Source organism: Leuresthes tenuis, unplaced genomic scaffold (genome assembly GCF_036924035.1).
Source record: "Leuresthes tenuis unplaced genomic scaffold, fLeuTen1.0.hap1 SCAF_3, whole genome shotgun sequence".
Taxonomy (NCBI): Eukaryota; Metazoa; Chordata; class Actinopteri; order Atheriniformes; family Atherinopsidae; genus Leuresthes; species Leuresthes tenuis.
Window position 1 is genome coordinate 18,328,673 of NW_027325357.1, and position 20,608 is coordinate 18,349,280.

A 20,608-nucleotide genomic window follows, 5' to 3' on the forward strand; every position below is an offset into this window, starting at 1 on the left:
AATGCATCAGGAAGACAAATCTTTTCTTTACTGAAGAGAACTAAGAGAACACACAAAGTGCCAGATCACCTACTTGTTCTGCTATTGCAAGAGAACACAAATGAGTCTTAACTCGAGTCAAATATCTGAGAGGGTAATGGGAGGTGGGGTGTTTAATATGTGGCCAAATGAGCTCTTATTAGTTAAACTACTGGCAGCCATCCACCCTGTGAAGACTTCTAAAAGCAACCGCTGGCTAGTTTATGCAAAAACGGTCATATCATTGGAGGGTATGAAAAAAAAAAAATTAAAAAAAGACCTACGTGACTTTCAAAGTTGGAAGATTTGAAAAACCTCCCTCAGCACATGGAGGGAGATTGTGGAATCACTGAAAAGGATACTTTTAAGTGTTTTTTTAAAAAGTACTTCGTCATAAGTTAATATATACCCACACATCCTCTCGAGGATGATTTCGTCTTGTTTTTAGACTAAAGAAACAAACAAAAAAAGCAATAAAAGATTATGAATAATGATGAGAGGACATATCCGAGCTGAAATCACTGAACGCTGCTTTCCTGAAGAAGGCTTAGAGCCCCATCTGGTGGATAACCATCCTCTGCACCTTAAACAGGAACAACCATATGATAAATGTATTAATCAAATAAACAATAAACAATATAAAAAGCTGAACATTTGTTTGTTTTTTTTCCACAAAAAACAACACAAGAAAGTAAGATTCTGGATATTTATTAAATGTTTCAAATCCAAAGAGCTGAGACATTGGTTTCTGTTATTTACACTCAGAAAGCAGCCATCAGTTAGAGTTCCTGTAGAAGGACAGCATGTCATCCAGACTCTGAGGAGCGCCTTGAGGTGGTTGCTGAGTCTGGCTTTGTTCTCCAGGAGGAGGTGGCTCCTGGGGCGGATACTGGTATGGATAACGAGGGGGAAATGGAGGAAGGACGTGAGGTGGACCTGCAAATTGCACGGGAGGCGGATGAGGAAATGCAGGATAAAATGGAGGGGGTGGATATTGGAGATTAAATGGGGGGGCAGAAAACTGTGAGCTCTGTGCGGGCGGTGGCTGTGAAGGCTGTGAAGATGCTGGAGGAGTTTGTTGCGGTTGAGGAGGTGAAGGAACAGTTTGAGGCTGAGGCTGAGGCTGAGGCTGTGGCTCTGGCTGGCTTTCCGGGATTCCTCCTGGAATGTTTGTCCTCTTGAAGAACAAGTTAGATTTATTCTCCTGATTCTTAGTCTTCGCCGGGGTAGTTCTCCTTTTATCAGTAAAGTATGCTGAGGGAGGGGCAAATTCTGTGTCTCGCTCTTCTCGAAGGCGAGTTTTCCACTCACTGAACATGAATTCTGAAAGAATTCAAAGACAATAAGTGGCATTAAAGATATTGTCGGACCACGAGTAAGCATGACAAATAAATAATAAGAAGAAAAAACAATGAGTTTAATGTTTAAAAACATTTCATTCAGTGAACAGTTCACATCTGTAATAAATTGCTACGCTACACTTCCAAATCTCAGCCTCTTTATCCGCTGCCTCTGAATTCAAGTTCAAATCATGCTGCATTCGCTGTACCTCAGAAACGGCAAGATTAAGCTCTTTTGCTCATGTTTTTAACTCATGTTAAGCGGAGTTGTATAAAGTACTTATCGGTAATCATACATGCACAGCGAACCGCAGTCCAAGTGCTCTCAGTTTGGAGAATCAGAAGTTTCTTGGTCAGCAACGTAAAGCTAAAAACTCCACAGAACCGGGTCATCAGACGACCAACTTTTTACCATCTCAAACAACTCAAAAGAGATTTGAGCAAAGAGCTACATTACGAATATTTCCACTGTGTCACTTTGGCGTGAAACTGTCTTTTACGGTTTCCTCGAGCACTGAACGTTTGTTTAGTGTGCTCCAGAACAGTCTGGGGCGTGTGGCACATGTGCAACACCATGTGGTACCTGGATCCACCCCATGTCACAATCTGATGCAGAAGTGACACTCTGGGAAGATCCACGATGTTCACTCGAACCGCGACAAATTGTTTTAACAGGATATTTGCTGGACTATTAACCTGCTGGCTGGCCATTATGTTCTGTGATGCCAACTGCCTGCAGAAGAAGGAAATCCAAGTATTTGAGAATAAATCAGCCGATTAAAAATTTCTCAACCTATTTGGTGGGTGGCAGTTTGAGCTCGGGTTGTTTTGCATAATAATCTGAGGTTATTTACTGTATGCCCTGTCCTATGATAATAAAGTGCATTAACGTTTACAGAGTGTTTGTTACTGATCTCAAAAGAGTTAGACCCTGCTGAAGAGAGGGTTGGAGGGGAATGAGAGGGAGCCTGAAAAGGGATTTGTCCTACCATCTTTCTGCCAAAAGGCCATGTCCACATGAAATATAGTTTATTAAACACAGATCTAAAAGGAGAAAGATTTTCTGAAAGCCTGAAACTAAACCATCTAAATGGAATCCTGCCATCAGTCAATTTTTTGCGCTGGATGCTAATATTCTACATTTATTCGTCTGGTGGGTAATTAGTTCTTGTTACACAGACAGAGGCTCCGAGATGGAGCTTTTATCATTTGGTGCAAATTACAGCAGAATACCCAGAAACCAAAGCGTTTGTAAGATTGAAAGCAATTCTTCTGCATAACAGTATAATATTAAAGAATTTAATGTTACAGTGAAGCAAAACATTTACCTACTAATACCATTATTGCATTCACGGCTTGATGAGATAAATTTGGAGTTTTATTGCAGACCTTTAAAGAAGGAGTCCTACCTTTGCCCCTGTCCCATTCTCTGACATGAGGAACTCCTGGTTTGGTGTCCCTCCTCTCCTGAATCTCCACTTCCACCTTTTTCAGAGTGCTGACCTCTGGGTGCTCATCAGGCTGAGGGAAGGGCCCCATTGCTTCAACATCCTCCTCCTCATCCTCCTCTTCTGAGACAAAAAATTGATTCAAAATCAACATGCACTGCAGCATGCAACCAAACCTTTACCACATACAGCTCTTATTATATTGCAGAAGTAGAATCACAGTTTAAAGCAACAGATGTTGCAAGGCGGGTGTGGACTCTAACCTTGATTCTGCTCCTCTTCCTCCGTGCCATCCACTTTTGCCTTCTTCATCTTCCTCTGCCTCACCTTGGATAGTCGAGCTCGCAGGATGGCCTGCCTCTTCTCCTTCAGTCGTTCTCTCTTTGTGCGCTGATCTGTTGTCTAAAGGATGCAATTGTCATGTAAAAGAGAGGGAAGCATTTGCAATCTGTTCAGATTCCAAATTAATCATATTTATTCCTCATAATAAAAACGGTCTAAGACGTTGTGATTGAAATTTGCATGATTGAGACAAATTTTCACTTCGAAATTAAAGGTTGAAATACATGCAGTCTGTCTTTAGGACATAGAGGAAAGGGAAATAACATTTGCTCTGCTTCAGCATACAAACATAAGTTCAAGACAACTGTCAGCTACGATAATAAGTATAATAAGTAATTCTCCTTCCATTTAAATGATGTCAGTTTTTGTAACTTGTCCTATCTTTGCATCGTCAACAACGCTTTCTGGTTAAAAGTGTTATTTATGTGTCTGACGCGGTCATCCTGGCTGGGTATTTATGTATATAGTGAGCAACTCACCTGATCTCTGAGCATGTCCAGAGTTTCTCTCTGCTTTCTGCGCTGCTCTGCATCCTGAGAGAAAGCATAGTAGCCCACACCAAGGTCTCGAGCCTCTGACAAGAAGATGAAAAAAAGATAAATAAAAAAAACAGAACATTTCCATTTTATCTTCTAAGCAATGAACGAAAACTGGAAACCACATTTCAATTGTGAGCAGAAAAGTTTTGATGTGATGCCAACCTTGTGCTCTAATATCTTCAAAGTGGATTGGTCCAACAGGCCTCTTCATCGCCTCTTCTTCCTCCTTCTCCCACTCCTGTCTCTGCAGCTCTCGACGCATGTCTTCTGAGAGTAAGGTCTTCTCAGACGAGATTGTTCTACAGTAAACAATCATAGCCATGAGTGTGTTTGTCAACAGACACGTTAAAAAGATCAAAATGTGAAATGAGGCAAACCAACAAAAAAAAAGTAGGACCAAATTTAACACATTCTCTATGAACAATATACAGGACAGTCTGAAAAAGGTGCACCTTTTGTCTGGAATTAACTACTGTTTCACATTACTTCTCATTAACTGTTAATAAAAAAAAAAACTTTATTATCTACTGAGCTAAATACCCTTTTCCTTTAAGATCCTGGTCCATTTTCTGAAAATCTGGCAGGTCTTTCTTCATGCATCTTCGAGATCGGCCCAAAGCATCCACAAAGTCCACCCTGTGAAGAAACAACAGGCTTTAAAATGTTTAGGAGTAAGGGCACCATGACTTGCAACTTTAAAGTGACACAGTATTGTAGACATGATGCTAATTTAAGTCACTCGGATTCATCAGAGTTTAATTATCTTCAGTTAAAATAGTGACCAAGTTCATCAAATAAAAGTCCAACGTTACCATTCCTCATCTGGGTTCTGAGGAGGAGGGATGGGTGATGATCTCTCTCTTTCCTCATCCTCTTTTTCCTTCTGTTCAAGTGTTTCTCTCTTTTTGTTAATAATCTTCTGGGTGAAGTCAACAAGGTACAGGCCCTCTGTCTCTTCATCTGATGCAGAAGAAGAGAAGATTAACAGGAAGCAACGACACTCTGCTGTACATGTAAACATCGGATTGGTCAGCAGCTCCACCGACCTGGAAAGTCTCCTTTAGTCATTTGATCATAGAGTCTGGCCTTCTCCTCCAGCTTGCGCCTGTTGTGAGAGGACAAATGAGGAGTCATATGTTGTGGATCTACTGTGTGTTCCGACAATAAACCCCCTTGTATTTTTAAACGCACTTCGCCGTGTCGAGGCTGATCTGCTCCTCTGCCAGCTGCTCTGCATCTTTGGCTGCTCTTGCTGAAACGCCAGCATTTTGTTTAGTCCAGATATTAGGTTTCTGCAGGGGTAAATGAAGAGAAGGAGGTTAGAAATCTTAAGCGTTTTACTAGACAAACTGTACAAAACACATCCCACCATAACTCCAACTGCACCTTGACTGTGACTTTTGCTTTGAGTCCACCATCAACGTTTTCTTGTCCGAGTTTCTCTCGTTTGAACTGTTCCTGTTTCCTGTACAGTTCAGCTTTAAGGTCAACCAGCTGCAAGAAGGAAAAGATTAACGGGATGTATGTGCTTTTTAAAATAATTTTTACCCTAACAATCGCAAACTGGTCTTTTTGCTAACAGTATACAGCCTGAAAGAAAGTTAGCTAATATTGTTTCTTGTTCTTTAAAAAAGAAAAAAATGCCTCATAAGATATAAATTAAATAATTATGAAGCTTGTTTTCAAGTAACTCACTGATGAAGCTGCCACGTCCAGTGGTTTCTTCTTTTTATCCATATTTGTGATTTATTTCCCCCAGTATAATCTTAAAGCTACTTTCGTGCTAGGAGATTAGCGGCCGACTTCTTCGTTGGATTTTTCTCTAACCGGCTCTTCGTTACACCAGCGCCGACTAGTGGCGTATCTAGTTCCCCTGCGTCTCGCCCGATGACCGCTGGGATCGTAGACATATAATATGACTGGGATAGGCTCCAGACCCCCCGCGACCCGACCGACGGATTAAGCGGGTATAGAAAATGGATGGATATTCTAGCTCATTTGTACGTCTTTTTCAGCTTTATATTGAAAAGTTACGATTATTTGGCCTCTACCAGTGTTCTAAAACAGACTTCTGAGAGGTTAAGTAAATGCTGCGTAATATGATGTCCATGACATTCAATAAAGGTTGTTTATCAATGATAAAATCGAGAAATTAAAATGCTTCTAAAATAAAACCAAACAACTTTGTTAATGTGAGTATACCGAGAAGAGTGTAGATAAAAGGAGGGTGTAAATGATGAGAGATCAATAATCTTCTTTATTCATTTATTACCTATAATGCAAGCTCGTACTTCTGACTATTTGTAGATATATAAAATAATCATCTCGTTACACTAACGTTATAACAGCTATAAGTAAAAGGTGGTTAACCATATTAGAGTTAGCTGTTTTGCTGTTGACCAAACAGTTACCGAGGGTGTAGAAATAATTTCAAGTAGATTAATAAGAAATGTATTTTTTAAATAAAATTAAAGTAAAAAGATGATAAAATACTCTTTTTTTTTTACTAATCCTTATTTGTAATATAGTTTACAAAATCAAAATCAATTATATTCGACGATCATTCGACGACAGTCATCTTTTTAGATACATGTATATCTGTAAATCCCTATATATATATATATATATATATATACATTACTTATTGCAATCATACACATCATATTGCTGATACAGGAGGTAAGAAACCACCATGTGGGTGTGCGGGTTCCTCTGATGTCCAGAGTGCAATAAGAGAAAAGGACAGACTCTCACTGTTCATCACTCTCCTGCTTCACTTGGAGATGGATATAAGGAGGAGGCAGAAATATGTGGACAGGATCAAAGGCTGTAGACCAGGCCACAGTTTCTCTTCTGTTGATGTTATCATTTGCATTTAAGTGAAAAATGATTTAGAAATGCTGATTTTACAGCGCAGCCCTCTGCCACAGAGAGGAAAAGACGGGATGTATCTAATGTCCATCAGTGTTCCACAAAGTTGGATCTCTGGCTCTTTTTTTTAAAACCTAAAAAAAAGGCCATTACATGCGATTCTTCTGTCTGAAAGAGGCTCTAAAGTTCCTTTTTTTCAGACATGCCAAATGAACATTCTTTACTGCTGGATATTATCACCTTAGTGACACGATTGCTTTAATATACAAAAGTCTCTCACCTTCCTATTTGTTCTTTGCTTTATTGTAGTTCATGTTGGAGTCTAGTCGTGTAATGTTGCTGTACACTGTTATATATCTGAATATATCAGATTATTCCGTATCTCAGCAACTGCAGTAGTATTACCTGAATACCCGGCTGAATAGATAAGATGATCATCAGGACTGAGGTCATGCCACAACAGAAAAATGCCTACTTTGTTATCAGTTTAAACATTTGAACAGTCCAGTGCTGCCAGGATGGTAGCGTACAACTCCCTGTCAGCAATAAGTTTAATGTGTTTTTGATCCAACAAGACAGACGATCAACGTTATATAAAGGCACAAAACCAGAGTCTTCACGACAGAGGAGGTTATTTCAAGGGAAAGTGAGCAGAAGGTGTCATAGTGTAATATCAGATGAGATACTGCAGCAGATTCGATTTCCACCATGTTTTTGAAAAAGAACAGCTGCCTGTTGGTCTTTATGATGTGTTCTCTGACCTTGTGGTGCAAGTCCACCAGTGCCGGCTCCAGCTTCCTCAGCCCCCCACACAAACCTCCGGTAAGATCCACCCAGTAAAACCCATTGTGAGAGTTTTAAAAATCTATCTAAAACCCACATATTCACTGATGTTTGTTTGTTTTTTATTGTTTGCCAACTTGTGAATATTACATTACTGATCTTTTCTGTCATCTGAATGGATTTGAGTGTGTTTTTAAGTCTGCAGGCTTTTTTTTCTTCCAATCTTGCCTCAGAAATGTCTAAATATCTAAAACTAGAAATTACTAGAGAGCTGTGTGAGTTGTGGAATAAACTCAACACCGCAACGTTATGTATTTTCTTTCCAAGACATGCAAAATGAGGTGAATATCTTTGATTCTAAATTGTTAATGTGAAGCCGACATGGTTACAAACATGAGATTGGACGTGTTGTTTTTTTTAAAATCAAAGCCCAAGGGGAAGTCCTCCAGAGGTGGTCGACAGGCCATGGAGGAGCCCAGTCCACCCAGCGAGGACAGTGGCTTCAAGGTGAGAAATATCTATGACTGCGACTAACAAATAAATCAGCGTCGCAGCTTCACAGTCTTCTTCTTCTCTGAGTAGATATGTGCTCCCTTTGAAATTGGCATCACCATAACAGAGGAGGACTATGAGGAGTACAGTGTGATACTGCAAGAGATCATTCTGCGTCTGCTGGGCAACTCAGAAACAGCAGGTCTGTCACCAATATTGTACAATACAAAATGTCATCTCTTCGGCTAACAGCTTGTGAAATAGTAGCAATATTTAACTTTTTAAAAAAAAAAAAATTTTCAGAGAGACTGAAGTTCTGAAGATGCCGGCCACAAAATCCCATCTAACCTCCCAGTTTCAGCACCCGCAGATAGTTATTGTTGAGATGCGAGAGAAAAATATTGTGTCAGTGCAGATATGCGGGTTTCATTCCTTTAAAGGCTTAATGTACCCTGAAGCTCAGGAGTCTTTCACATCGTTTCTCAGAATGTAGCCAAACGTTGTTACATGCCAAATAAATATAGATTCAAAGACAAAAAAAAAGAAAGAAAACAAATCAAGATCAACCAATTATCCCCGTCATCACATGATCTCGTAACGGGGCTCAAGTGGTCAAAACACATATTTCAAACTGATACAAACACACATGTAAGATGACCTTTATGGGCTCTTTACATCTAATTTGAGATCAAATTATTTCGTCAGTTGTTCTGAATTATTTTCCTTACTCAGACGTGATCTGTTGTGAAATAAATGTCTGTGACATTCATTCTCATCGTTTCTGTCTCAGCGGGAGAGTGACTCATGTCCCGACCAGTGTTCTGATATACATTTACTGTACAAAACAAAATCTAGTTTAAACCAGAACAGAACATACAGCCTTTGTGGGTTTAATGTTCGTCATCTGCCTGTGCAATAAGTTTGCATTTGAGGGTATAATTAAAGAAAACATTAAAACCTAGTTATTCACCTGATGAATGCATTCCATACTTGATTCAAGTGCTCACGTGAAGGTTTAAGTGCTTCTTGATGTTCCCCACCACTAAAATTACAATTAAAGAGCTAAATGTTATTCTATTCAGCAGAAACACAATTGCCAACAAGCATGGTTGCAAAACCCCTCGTCCAAATATCAGTAATTAGGTCACACAGTATGAAGTACACACCGCTCTGATGTTCATGTCTGTTCTGCGGTCTGCTTTGAACACTGAAACATGATGGGCTCCAACCTACATTCTCTAAGGAGCTGGAAAAACAAGGTTTTTAAATCAAGAACCTGACAAATTGGAAAACATCTATGTCTCACAAAATCAGAGGCGCAAGAGACGCATCAACCCATTTACCTTCAATGTAACGCCCAGATAACAAACTCTAAGCACCAGAAAATGCCACGAAACAAATCACTCTCTGAATAAAAAGCACTTAAGCCAAATATGTGAGGCGAGGAGGATGGTATCAAAGCAGGTTAATGTACCAGCCTGACAGCTGCTACCTCTCAGCAATGGAATATATATATATATATGCTTTGCTCAATGCTAAACTCCACACTCTTGCTTCTTCCATCAGCTTTTTTCCCCATTTATGAGTAATCCAACAAAACACATCTGACGAATAAACAAGCAGGATTAATGGCTTTTAATATGTCTCCAGTGCATCAAACCAAACTGGGTTGCACAGTAGGCGGACAAGACAAAAACATCCAGACAAATCAGAACAAGGAAAAAAAAACATTCACAGCAAAAGCGGATAAAACTTAAAACTGCTTTTGAATTAATCTGCATGAACAATATTATCAAATATAACAGGATAACCTGCATCTCAATCAGAGGACACATATTCCTTTGCCTTTTATTCTTTGCAACATCAATTTGGGAGTCCTTCGGTTTGTTTAAAATGATCCTTCACACTCCTACATCTCTGCATAGAGCATTTAAATCAAAAAGCTGTGGACGTACATATCTGGGTTACACAAAACACAGCCAGATTAAATCTTATCTCGCCGTTTTTTTATGCTTCCTCTCTCATATTCCGTACAGCTGAGTGGTGTTGTTGCGGATGGTGCTGAGCACAGTGGTCATGTCCTCCCCCTTTAAGAAACTCAGCTCCTGCAGAGTATGGATGCCCATTCCAGGATGTGCAAACCGGCAGACATTTTTGCCGACCTGTTGGAGAGGGAAACAGTCACAAAGATGGCAACGCTCTCAACTGCGCCTACTCTCCATTGTAGGTTTCCTGAGTCTAAATTCAAACATACCTGTCTTGGCACGAAATACGGTGCATCTGTCTCCAACACAATGCGGTTAAGAGGGATCTGGCGGACGGCATTTCGAGCCTCAGTGGCCTTGTAGTAGGTGATCAGGGCTGTGAAACCCACATACAAGTTGGGGAACTCTGTGAGGAAGGGCTCAATCACTGGATAACTGTTTGTGAAACAGTGCCTGGAAACCAAACAAAGACCAAAAGAAAGAAAAAATGCAGATGAATAGATTCTCAAATAACTTGGCCCTGGGTGTTCGTCGCCTTTTAACTGGATTAAGCAAGATTGGAAAAACGCATGGATGGATGGGCTGATGGAAGATTCTCAGACACACAACAGCACCTTGGATGAATAAATCATTTTGATGAACTAAAGTTCTGACAAAAATGAGCAAAGCATCTGTTTATCTGTTTTCAGATGCAAAGGTGCACTCACATTCGATATCTGGTCTTCCTCAACATCATTAATAAAAAACTTCTATATAGAGATTAAAAACCTCTTAAACAAGGCCCCACCGTTTGCTGCAAAGCACAGACTCAACAAGTTGGATTTGTTGTTGTACCTTTGACCTTGCAATGGAAGTTTAATAGGCACTGACTTCTCTGAATCCCCGTGTAAAAGGTGTAGGACATAGAGGGAAGAACGTAAACTATTAAACCCATGACGGAGCCAGTTTCCCATGACGGGAATATGCTAAAAAAGTAAGTATATCTCTGACATTATACATCCCGCCTATGAAACTTAAAACAGCCTGAATGAGTAAATAGCAATGATGAGGTCTTCTTCGCACCATTATTACACAATCTCTGTGAGAAAGGAAGAAGTGATTACTGATCCAAAAGGTTAACGGCAGACAAAATGCAACATAAACATGGACCAAATTGAAAGAGTTCAATTAGAAAAAAATGTTCCAGTGGTTTTGCTTCCACGCACCTGTGTATTTTGTACTCTCTGGGAACGCACTTCTTCATGATTTCCAGCAGGTCATCATCTGCATCCCGGCAGTGGATCACCAGGGGCTTCTGCATGGCTACAGCCAATCGCAGCTGACGCTCAAAGACCTTCACAGAAAGCCAGATTATCCCCAACAAGGACTACAGACCACTTCATGATAGAGGCAAATTTAGTCTGACATAAAGAGTATCTGAATACAAAGTAGTTGTAGAGAATATCAGATCTTACCTTTTTTTGCAATGGGGTGTCAGTGGAGTTTTTGTAGGAGTAGTCCAGCCCCATTTCACCAAATGCCACAGCTTTTGGATGCCTCATTGCCATTAGTATATTGTTCTCTTGAACACTTGAGTAGTTTTTGGCAAAATGGGGGTGGCACCCAAATGCCCCCCATACCATGTCTTCAGCGAGCAAACCTTCCCACAGGGCTTCCTTCATCATGATGCCCGGGTTGCAGAAGTCTGTAATACAGCCTCGAAACTCCGGAGTAAAGCTGCTCCTGTAACGTTTTCGAAAGCTGCCGAATGTCCCGCTGAAGCCAAGTTTGCCATATAGCATGTCCAGGTGGCAATGTGTGTCAATGAACCCAACCTGACTGTCCCAGTGGGAGCAACCGGTCCACAAAGGTTCAGCCCCCAAGGACAACCTTCTAGAAGGGGTAAAACTGCAAGATGAGGAGTAGGAGGGGTAACGCATCAAAGATTCACCGTCGCTCTGCCTACGTGATGCTGAAGAGTTCATGGGGGGGGTTGATACTCTTCCGTTTGAGTGCAGTGGCAGAGCAAATGGATCCAGTAAATTGGCCTTGAAGGATGAGGGAAACTTCTGGGCCTCATGTCTGAAGAACTTTGAAGACCCCATGTTTGGAGGGTGAGGCGGCTTGAATGGGACAAAAACTGTCCTCTCTGATGGTGAAAAAGACGTCTCTGTGTCCTCAGCAGCTGCCTGAAAGCCCCCAGTGGCTTTGGTAGTGTACATTCGGGTGAGAGAGGAAGTTGTGGCATCCTGAGAGTTCACTAAAGGAGTCTGGTGTTGAGAGCTGCTCTGATGAGCTGTGAAACGAGATGAACCTGGAATATACTCCAGTGCAGGTATGGGTGAGTCACAGTCTTTAACTTCCAGCTCATTTTCTGGGGGAAATAACTCGCTTTTGGAGGTTGTCTCGACAAACGCATGATCCTGAAAAAAAGAAAAGACAAAAACATGTATTTTCCTTCAGCTTCTACTCCTCGTAGGCTTGATAAAAAAAAAAAAAACTCTGATCCCACTACACTTGAAAATGACAATTTCCTGGCTTCGGTACAAATGTTTAAGTCGCTTTCAAATTCCAAAGAGCAAAAGAAATTGAGCTAAAACAAAAAAGAGATGAAAATGAAATCAATATCTATTAAAAATAAGATCCGATGTGCAACTAAAACACTTTTGGATTGTAAATTATAAATCTGTGTCTTCAAATACCTGAAGGGGAGAGCTTGGATTCTCCCTGGGGAAAGAGCTGGCGGCCTCGTACTCGTTGTCAGCTCTGCTAAAACAACAGTGGGTATCCAGAGTCTCTCCGTCAAGGGACCCTGGACTGGACAATTCAGTCTGAACAGGGGAAGATGCAAGTGGTGAAGGCCCACTCTTTGGGTCAGTCCCTTGGATTCTCGTTGTGCCATGTTTCGCTCTTGTGTTGCCGATGGCAGCAATCAACGCCATCCTGCAAATAGCCTTCGATCCCTCCTCGGGTGTCCTCTCTTTCTTTTTCAAGATGAAAGAGTGAGATGGAGATTGTTCCTGACACTTTCGGGATTCCTGCTTCTCGGGTGTTTTTTTCATAGTAGTGTCCTGTGCCCAGCACAGATAAATCAGGATTTTCTCAACAGACACAAGTAAGTTTTGAAAATGTCATATTTGACATGTGAATTAAAACAATGAATTAAAGTATGAGCTCATCACAATGGTTAAGATTTACCTTTAAATTTTTGAAAGTTTCAGAATTTTTCCTGGAGAGCTTCCTCAGCTTGGCTTTGCCGACAGAGGGCACACTTCCACACAGCACCTCTGCTTTTCTCTTGGGAGTGTCCAAACTCAGTGCTCCAAAGCCCTCCGACCCTGGAGAGTAACTGTGAGGCAAAGTACTCGAATCTTCATTTTTTGATAAATTCCAGGGAGAGGGTGTGTTTGATCCAGCATTTTTCACCTGAGGATCCGTGGGTGAGGTGACGGCTGCGTGCAGCCACTTAAAAGTCACCTTCTTTCTGCTGCCGTCCATTTCTGATATCACAACACAACACACAGTTAGAACAGAAATGACCTGATCTGTGTGTGAGCAGTTGGGCTGTCCTGTGGTCACAGGCTAAATCTATGAGAGCAGCAAAAAGTGCAGCATTCGATGGGTGTTCCAACAATAATGGCATACATTTATTAGCAATTTATTAGCATTAGCAATTTATACCCCTGTATAAAGAGCACTTTCTGTATTTAATAGTTAATTGTTCCCAAGCAATGCCATTCGAACTCGAGGGTGAACAGGCATTTAACAAGTTAATTTTCAAACTGTCCATTAACTGACTTGTATGACTCCCATAATTATGCCTAAACTTTTTAACTGGTCATTTTTGCTCAGGTCAAGTGTTGTCTGCCAGAACATTTTCTATATATGGAAACATTAGAATTTGATCTGCAACTTTATGTGAGAACACTCGACTAGGAACCACGAATATAACTAGCCTTCTTACCCTGTCTTGAAGAGGGTGCCCATACAAAATGGATATGTCAGGTCTACTTTACACTATTTACCGGGCACTTGCTGGACGGATACAACCGCATCATTTTATTTTTTAAACATTTTATTAACATTACTTTGGTGCTGACAAGCCATAAAATTAAAACTAAAACTAGGTTTGAGTTCATTTCTTTCATTTTAAACAAATCATTGACTATGGGCGTGTCAAGTTCATTGACATTGTATAAAAAAATTGGTGCAGCAAACAAAGACCGTTCGACCTAATTCCCTCCGTAGCCGAAGCACTGCTTCAACTGGACACGTGTCAGTTAATTTCATGTGTCAAAATGTTGGAGAAATTACCAACGCTATAAATATTTTTAAACATAGCCTTAGTGTTTGGTGGTTATGTACAGCTGTAAGATAATATTTAGTCTGACAAAGTGTCAGTCGGAAAAACGTCGAAAATACACATACTTAAGTGACAAACCAATCCGTTAGTTAGCATTTTAATTAGCACTTAATTAGCTGCTAGCTAACAACCCGTTATCGCCGCTTGGCTCAAACTGCAACTAAAAAGTTTAAGCCAAAATACACGGTTAATGACCACGTTATAAAAGTGAATTTATATTTCATCATAAATATTTGGGATTAGTTAGGTAGGACGAGAGATCGCTACTCTGCGACATTTCTTTACTTGGCTCTAACTGATAAGTTACCTTCTCGATGTCTGCGCAGTAGAAATGGCTGAAGTTGCGAGGGAGGTCAACTGAAATGTCAAGTATCAGTCCACCAATCTCTACCAAGTATCCTAAGAAAAAAATTATCCAGATACTGCGTTACTATTAAAAAATATATATGTATATATATATATATAATAAAACGTTTAATTTTAGCTTTGAAATAGAAGTTTTAACGAACCGCTAGATGGCGTTAATGTTTTAGACAATTTGAACTTAACCAAGCTGTCGAGTCTCGCGAGAACAGCTCAAAGAAATTAACCCAAAAACGATATTTCTGACCGTATGATTATCCAGATTTCTCTTTAATAGTTTTAACAGGTTTATTCACATTTTCTAAAACGTACAAAGTCTTTTGGAAGACTTTGGAAGAATTGTAAGACTTGCTCACAACCAATCTCTGAAATGGATCTGTATAACTGTATGGCAAGAAGAATTCATAGCACTCCTAAATCTTATTTCCATATTGGCCCAACTCTTTACAATTCGTTCAATTATTTTAGCTTAATGTCTTTGAGCAATTGAAAAGTGTCTGGTTGAACAAAATATGTACCTTGGTGCTAGACAACAGCACCACAAGTCACAGGATCAGAGAAAAAATCTGAATCATGAAATCTGGCCAAATAACTAATAAAGAATAGCTGCAGTAAAGTCAAACTAAGATGATACTTTGGATGTTTTCTTTGGAAATAAGGGTTTTTCCTAGCAAAAGCTATGGTCCTGCTGCAAATGTTCAGTGCTTAGAACAAAATGCTTAAGACAAAATATAATTACAGTTGGACAAGAGACATATGCTTAAGTAATGTAATTTATTCAACTTTTAATTGCTTTGCAAACAATTACACTCTACAAGGAATTTAAAACAAGCTTTGATGCGGGAAAAAAGAAACTGAACACTGTATATTTTGAGCCAATGGCAATAAACACATTTAGTCACAACATGGAGAAGGTGAAAGAACATGTCATTCCATTAGTCTGCTTGTAAACTGGGAGGAGGTGGGGCAAATGTTTCCTAAAAGGAGTGTGGTCAAAACATGTCAATATTCATTATTACTATATGTGATGCCAAAATGTTGATACTTGTAAGAAATGATACTTGTAAGAAAATGTTCCTTTTAAAAAGAGCGCTGGGTTAAACAATACTTTGAACTGTCTGTCAGAGTTTTGGCAGTCCCAGAAAAGTCTTATATGAGCCCAAGCTGTATGCTCTACCTAGACGGGAGAGAAATAAAAATGCTTCAGTTACCGGCATGTAAACAAACTCTCATGTACAAATTCCCTCTTTATATCACTGTGTTTGATATCGGTTCATAACTATTTGCATTCCTCATTTGTTCTGTACAATTGGTAAGCACCATTTGATCCATAGGTAGGTCTGTAATAGACAAATGGGGATTTTCATGCCAAGAGACACCAAACTTAGAGGGTAAAAAGTCACGACTGTAAGGTTTTTTTGTAAAATCTTCTTGGTTGTCTCTGAGTAAAAAGCCGCAGTTGACCATATGTATCTAAGAGGCTGTAGAAGCAGTAAAATAGATTTACGAAGTACATCTCACTTCTGCCTTCCTCTTGTGCGTGTGAATATGAATGTTGCACCAAGGTGACAAAAATTCTTCAGGTGCTACAGCTTCGATCAGTACTCACATGAAGACCTTTTCTTCTCCACGAGCCAGTAGCAGAAGCCTCTCCTGGCCCGGTCGTTGAACTCATTCCTATACTGGGGCATGTTTTGAGGTGAGATGTGGGCTTTTGATTGGTCTAATGATAAAGATGACACAGTGATACATTGGGAAAACCAATAGCTGAATGGAGAAATTGTCACCATGTTCATTATGCCACCTACTGCATGCTTGCACGATGGAGGGAACAGGATCATTTATTGCAGTTCCACTCAGAGGAGGTAACAGGCTGCCTGTGCCGTTGAGAGTGGGTCCACCTTCATATAATTTGCAATTAGACGCACATAATAAAGCCAAATTAGACACATTCTCTTCATCACATACAGTGCTTGCAGAGCGTTATCCCCCCTTTTGTTAAGTGTTTTTCACAAACCTGCTTCCTGCAACAAGGTAGCTGGGAGGGATACAAGATAAACTGGTACCTAGGTGGGAACAACTGGGCATAGTATGACACAAGTCTTTCCAGTTTGTGATGTTATCAGTCTGCATATGGCACTGCAAGAGATTTTTCTTCAACTCTTACCATTGTTTTCATTTTGCTCCAGTGATCTGTCTGTGGGTGTGGGAACATGACCGGGTGACTCCTTGGCCAAAAGGTCTTGCTGTTGGAGAAAACACAAGGGTTGTCAACATTGCAAAACTAATACCGTGCATGTGTGTGAAACACAGTGAAAGAGAACATACAGTTCCTGCTTGAAGTTATCCGAGTCCCTTGAATTTTTCTTTCCCCCCGGCTGCATGTTTCTGATATTACTGTACCCGACTCAACTCGTCTCACATACTCGATGTGTTGTGTTTCTTAGTCGCCTAGCAACAAGTCAGGCAACAGTGCCCCTGCTGTGCACACCGTCATAATTTCAGGAATTGACATTGGAACATTGACTGGGCACCTTTATTTAGGCCATCTGCAAGCTCGGATAGGTTCACACCAGTGTTAATTGTGTGAAGTTAGCGGTAGGTCAAGAGTACAATTGTTAATGTATTACACAACATTTTCTGACTATTCCATCCGCAGTAGAATAATCAGAAATGATATTTCTTTGAAATTGACATAAACCTCATGTTGTGCTTCATGTCAGTAAATCTAACATAAATCAGAAGAATATCTCGTCAAATACAATCTCCAGCAACTGAACATACATTGCAATTACCGGTATCTTGTTTGTTCAAATCGTCACACCCAGTGCAATCTTTATATTCAATGGTATGGTCAGCACACCTCATTTCTTCTGAGATATGAGGTCCCCATGTCATGGTTTTTATCTTCTTTTTTTCCCCTCATGACGTGTGGCCGTTGTTTTAGATTTTCCACTCAGAAGCAAATACATTCCAATGACCTCCTCAAACAGTAACAAATATATCTTTCATTTATTGATAATCACAAATGAATGATGGCAGTGTCTGAAACAGCAGTGACGTGCAAATGAATAACTGATTAGCAGAAGAACAAAAGAGGAGAAGCATTACCAAGCAGGCAAAAACAAAAGCACAATCTCCTCTGTCACAGTGTTTAACAGCCTTATTATCTCAAATCTGTTTAATTATCTTTCACAGACAAAACTTTATAAAAGGTTTGCCCACCAAGAACAGTTTTACCAAGTGTCTGCAACCAGGTAAGATAATTCCCAACAGCTGCATATATCTCTGAACTTTCTTTGAAATGTGACTGTGTACATTACATAAATGTAGAATAAAATAATTTACTTAGATTTCTATATTGACATACATATTCCATATCTCTAGTGTCAGGACAATATATTACACATAAGAGCTCTCACTGAAAGGTTAAAGAGACCTTTTTTTCAGCTAAGGAGGACATTTACTAAAGGCATTGTTTGAATAAGATGACCAGGCCGCAGATTAAAGTGAGTCTCCTTTGCAGCGAATGAACAGATCTGACATATCTGAGATGCAACTCCAGCATGTCATCTTCTTTTACAAGCTTGTTCTGAGTCTTTACAGTTTATGAGTGTGCAGTCCAGTATTGCCGTTCGTATGTGATAAATATCCATGAAGTTTTATGCCTCATTCTTCCTGGTCTTGGATCCTCTCCAGAAGATGCTGCTCTACCCGCTGGTTCATCTGCCGGAGATCTTTCAAGAAGCTGGGTTGATCTTCGAGCTCTTCGTGGAGACACCGTGCTATTTCCAGCCTCCTGTAGTCCTCCGGTCGCACGAGTCGGCGAATAGCATGAAGAGCGCGATCCTTGAGACTGTCAACTGTGTGAGCCAAAGAAATATTTGTCAAAGATTGCTTTAAGAAAAATCATAAATACTGTACTTAAATTGATTAATGAAGATGGGTGGTAAAATGTTCACAGTAAGATCTGTACATTACACTGTGGAAATTATGTGTTTCAGTTAAGGAAAAAAAAAAAGAAATAATTTTTTGAGTAATATTGTGATGAATGAAGCACCAGAAGCTGAGTCAGCTCTGTATTTCATGAAGACGGGGCAGAATAGAGAGGCATTTAAAAACTAATTTAAAATAGAAATTATCTGCATGATCAGACAACACTGAAGCTAAGTGGAAAAATACTTTTAATTCAGGTCATTTGCTCCAGTTCAAAGCACTCTGATCAAAAGCAGTTTGACAGCCTTTCATAGCGCACAAATGTATCATTTTAATCAGAAAGACCAAGCGTGCTCAGACGCAATCTACACAGAAAATAGTCCTACCACACATTTCGTCTGTAGTCTACTTCATACAAATTAAGTGATGCGATTCATCTTACCTGGTAAAGTGATATTAACAAATACATCCCCACCCTCTGTTGGTTTAGGAAGAAAGAGCTCTTTGCAGTTCACCCTCAAAGGTTCATCAGTCGCTGCATCCCTGAACATCCATGGGTGACCTGGGTTGAATACATAGGGTGTGTGTGAGTGTGAGGGGTTTATAGCAGTTGAGTTGATGCCATGCTATGCGCATGAATGGATAAGTTGCTGCTTAATTATTCTAGTGTTTCTGGTCCTGGTCGTGGAGACAATAAGCTCTTCCGTCGAGCCCTGCAAAAGCTTGATGATGGCCCACTCATCTAAATGAGGGATGTTGGAGCAGGTCAGAGAGGTCCCAGGACCAGTGCAAAGACATGCTGTTCAAAGCAGTTGTTCATATTGGGAGGAACTTGCTCATTTCCACGAAACTCAACACAACCAGGACACTTTTACACAATAGCCATAGCAAATGTCTTTATTTTAAACTAAGTCAAATCAAGCTAGCAAGTGTGCCCTCAGTGCAATAGCACTATAAGTGGTGATATAAAAGCTTGTAATACGATAGCACTTAGTCATGCAGTAATATCTGGTGTTGCAAAACCTTGCTCACCTACAAAAGTGGTTATTTTTCGTCCTGTTCCTGGCTGCAAATCATCGTAAGCCCGAGGAACACCGCGGTAATCGATCCATAACGGCCGCACAACACGAGGGCTGCGATTGCAAAACACAGCATTGATGGGAATCCGACTGTTCAGGGAGCGAACCAGGGGAAGAGATTGTTCTCCCTCTTGAGGCATTGGTGCCAACAAAACTATCACTAAATCGGTAGCACAGAAAGATTAGCCTAGTAGCTAACTAGCGCGCAAAGAGCCTTGTGTTTCCCCAGTCGTCAACGCAAAAAGCTAAATTAAAAAGCTAAGTTAAATAAATATATCCGTCCAATGATTTGATGCTGTTTAATCTTCCAACAACCTCCAAATATTTCAACTACATCGCGATGAAAAGTTATCAGACTACTTCTGCTCGACTCGTCTGTTTACGTTCACTTTTCCGGTAGAGACGCAGACCTCTTCTGCACTGTGATTGGCCGAGAGAAGTATGACGGCGTCAAGGACTTGAAACGTGCGTTTAATACGTGCTGTTCGTGGAGTACACACAGAAAGAACATGGTTATAGGACATTTTATCCTTATTTGAATTTAGTCTTTGAGACAAAACAAAAATGATTAGTTGCTCATGGTTTCGTTTCAAACACAGTGCAGGTTCCGTTGCAGCGTTTCATATTTTGTCGTGAATATTTTAAGGAGGCTGCTTGAACATTTTTCTTTTTTCACTTTAAGGTCTCCACAACAATAGAACATTCAGAGGCACAGTGGAGCCTACATGTTGGCCACTTTATCGATTCAGTAGTAAGAAGTAAGAAGACTTTGATGATGCATGCCAAACAGTTTTGCAATATCGTCAATGTTACGACTTAGGTGCAAAAGCAACAAAATGCATGAAAGTACTCGTTCGATTCTATCTTGCTGGTCTGAGCTACTTTATATAATCCCAGGCACGCCACATAAATAATAGGTTGTGAGATTATCAATGGGAGAGCAAAGAAGACCAAACAGAGCTCAGATGCATAAATTCCTAAAAATAAATGTTTTATTTTTGGTGATCAGTTTTTGGTGATCGTTGGGAATTTCTTAAAAATTAAACCATGCACAAATTTTAAAGGACAAA

General features: G+C 40.1%; 4 protein-coding genes and 1 long non-coding RNA gene across 5 annotated transcripts; 1 reads left to right on the forward strand and 4 right to left on the reverse strand.

Annotated features, from left to right (window-relative positions):
• Positions 1–710: 710 nt before the first annotated feature.
• Positions 711–5,490, reverse strand: ccdc174 (coiled-coil domain containing 174). The gene is made up of 11 exons (XM_072382262.1): positions 5,383–5,490; positions 5,074–5,181; positions 4,879–4,979; positions 4,734–4,792; positions 4,500–4,647; positions 4,228–4,323; positions 3,850–3,986; positions 3,628–3,722; positions 3,070–3,208; positions 2,768–2,929; positions 711–1,341 (listed from the first exon to the last, which is right to left on the reverse strand). Exons 1-11 carry the CDS (start codon positions 5,422–5,424, stop codon positions 794–796), a joined length of 1,635 nt encoding a protein of 544 aa, XP_072238363.1. The 5' UTR covers positions 5,425–5,490; the 3' UTR covers positions 711–793.
• Positions 5,491–7,254: 1,764 nt separating this feature from the next.
• Positions 7,255–8,394, forward strand: ghrl (ghrelin/obestatin prepropeptide). Its single transcript, XM_072383159.1, has 4 exons — positions 7,255–7,380; positions 7,771–7,848; positions 7,924–8,035; positions 8,137–8,394. Exons 1-4 carry the CDS (start codon positions 7,267–7,269, stop codon positions 8,151–8,153), a joined length of 321 nt encoding a protein of 106 aa, XP_072239260.1. The 5' UTR covers positions 7,255–7,266; the 3' UTR covers positions 8,154–8,394.
• A 1,342-nt stretch (positions 8,395–9,736) lies between these two features.
• On the reverse strand, positions 9,737–13,295 carry tatdn2 (TatD DNase domain containing 2). Its single transcript, XM_072383160.1, is given in 7 exon segments — positions 9,737–9,995; positions 10,088–10,271; positions 11,024–11,151; positions 11,273–12,234; positions 12,237–12,266; positions 12,460–12,868; positions 12,996–13,295. Coding segments are annotated over 7 exon segments (2,154 nt in total). The 3' UTR covers positions 9,737–9,854.
• A 2,066-nt stretch (positions 13,296–15,361) lies between these two features.
• LOC140304173 (uncharacterized) lies at positions 15,362–17,032 on the reverse strand. Its single transcript, XR_011915240.1, has 4 exons — positions 16,852–17,032; positions 16,332–16,769; positions 16,133–16,246; positions 15,362–15,700 (listed from the first exon to the last, which is right to left on the reverse strand). It is a non-coding gene; the product is annotated as an uncharacterized lncRNA (long non-coding RNA).
• Positions 17,033–17,516: 484 nt separating this feature from the next.
• On the reverse strand, positions 17,517–19,951 carry vhl (von Hippel-Lindau tumor suppressor). Its single transcript, XM_072383161.1, has 3 exons — positions 19,492–19,951; positions 18,902–19,021; positions 17,517–18,386 (listed from the first exon to the last, which is right to left on the reverse strand). The coding sequence occupies exons 1-3, from the start codon at positions 19,676–19,678 to the stop codon at positions 18,193–18,195; spliced, it is 501 nt and encodes a 166-aa protein (XP_072239262.1). The 5' UTR covers positions 19,679–19,951; the 3' UTR covers positions 17,517–18,192.
• Between the last annotated feature and the right edge of the window lie 657 nt (positions 19,952–20,608).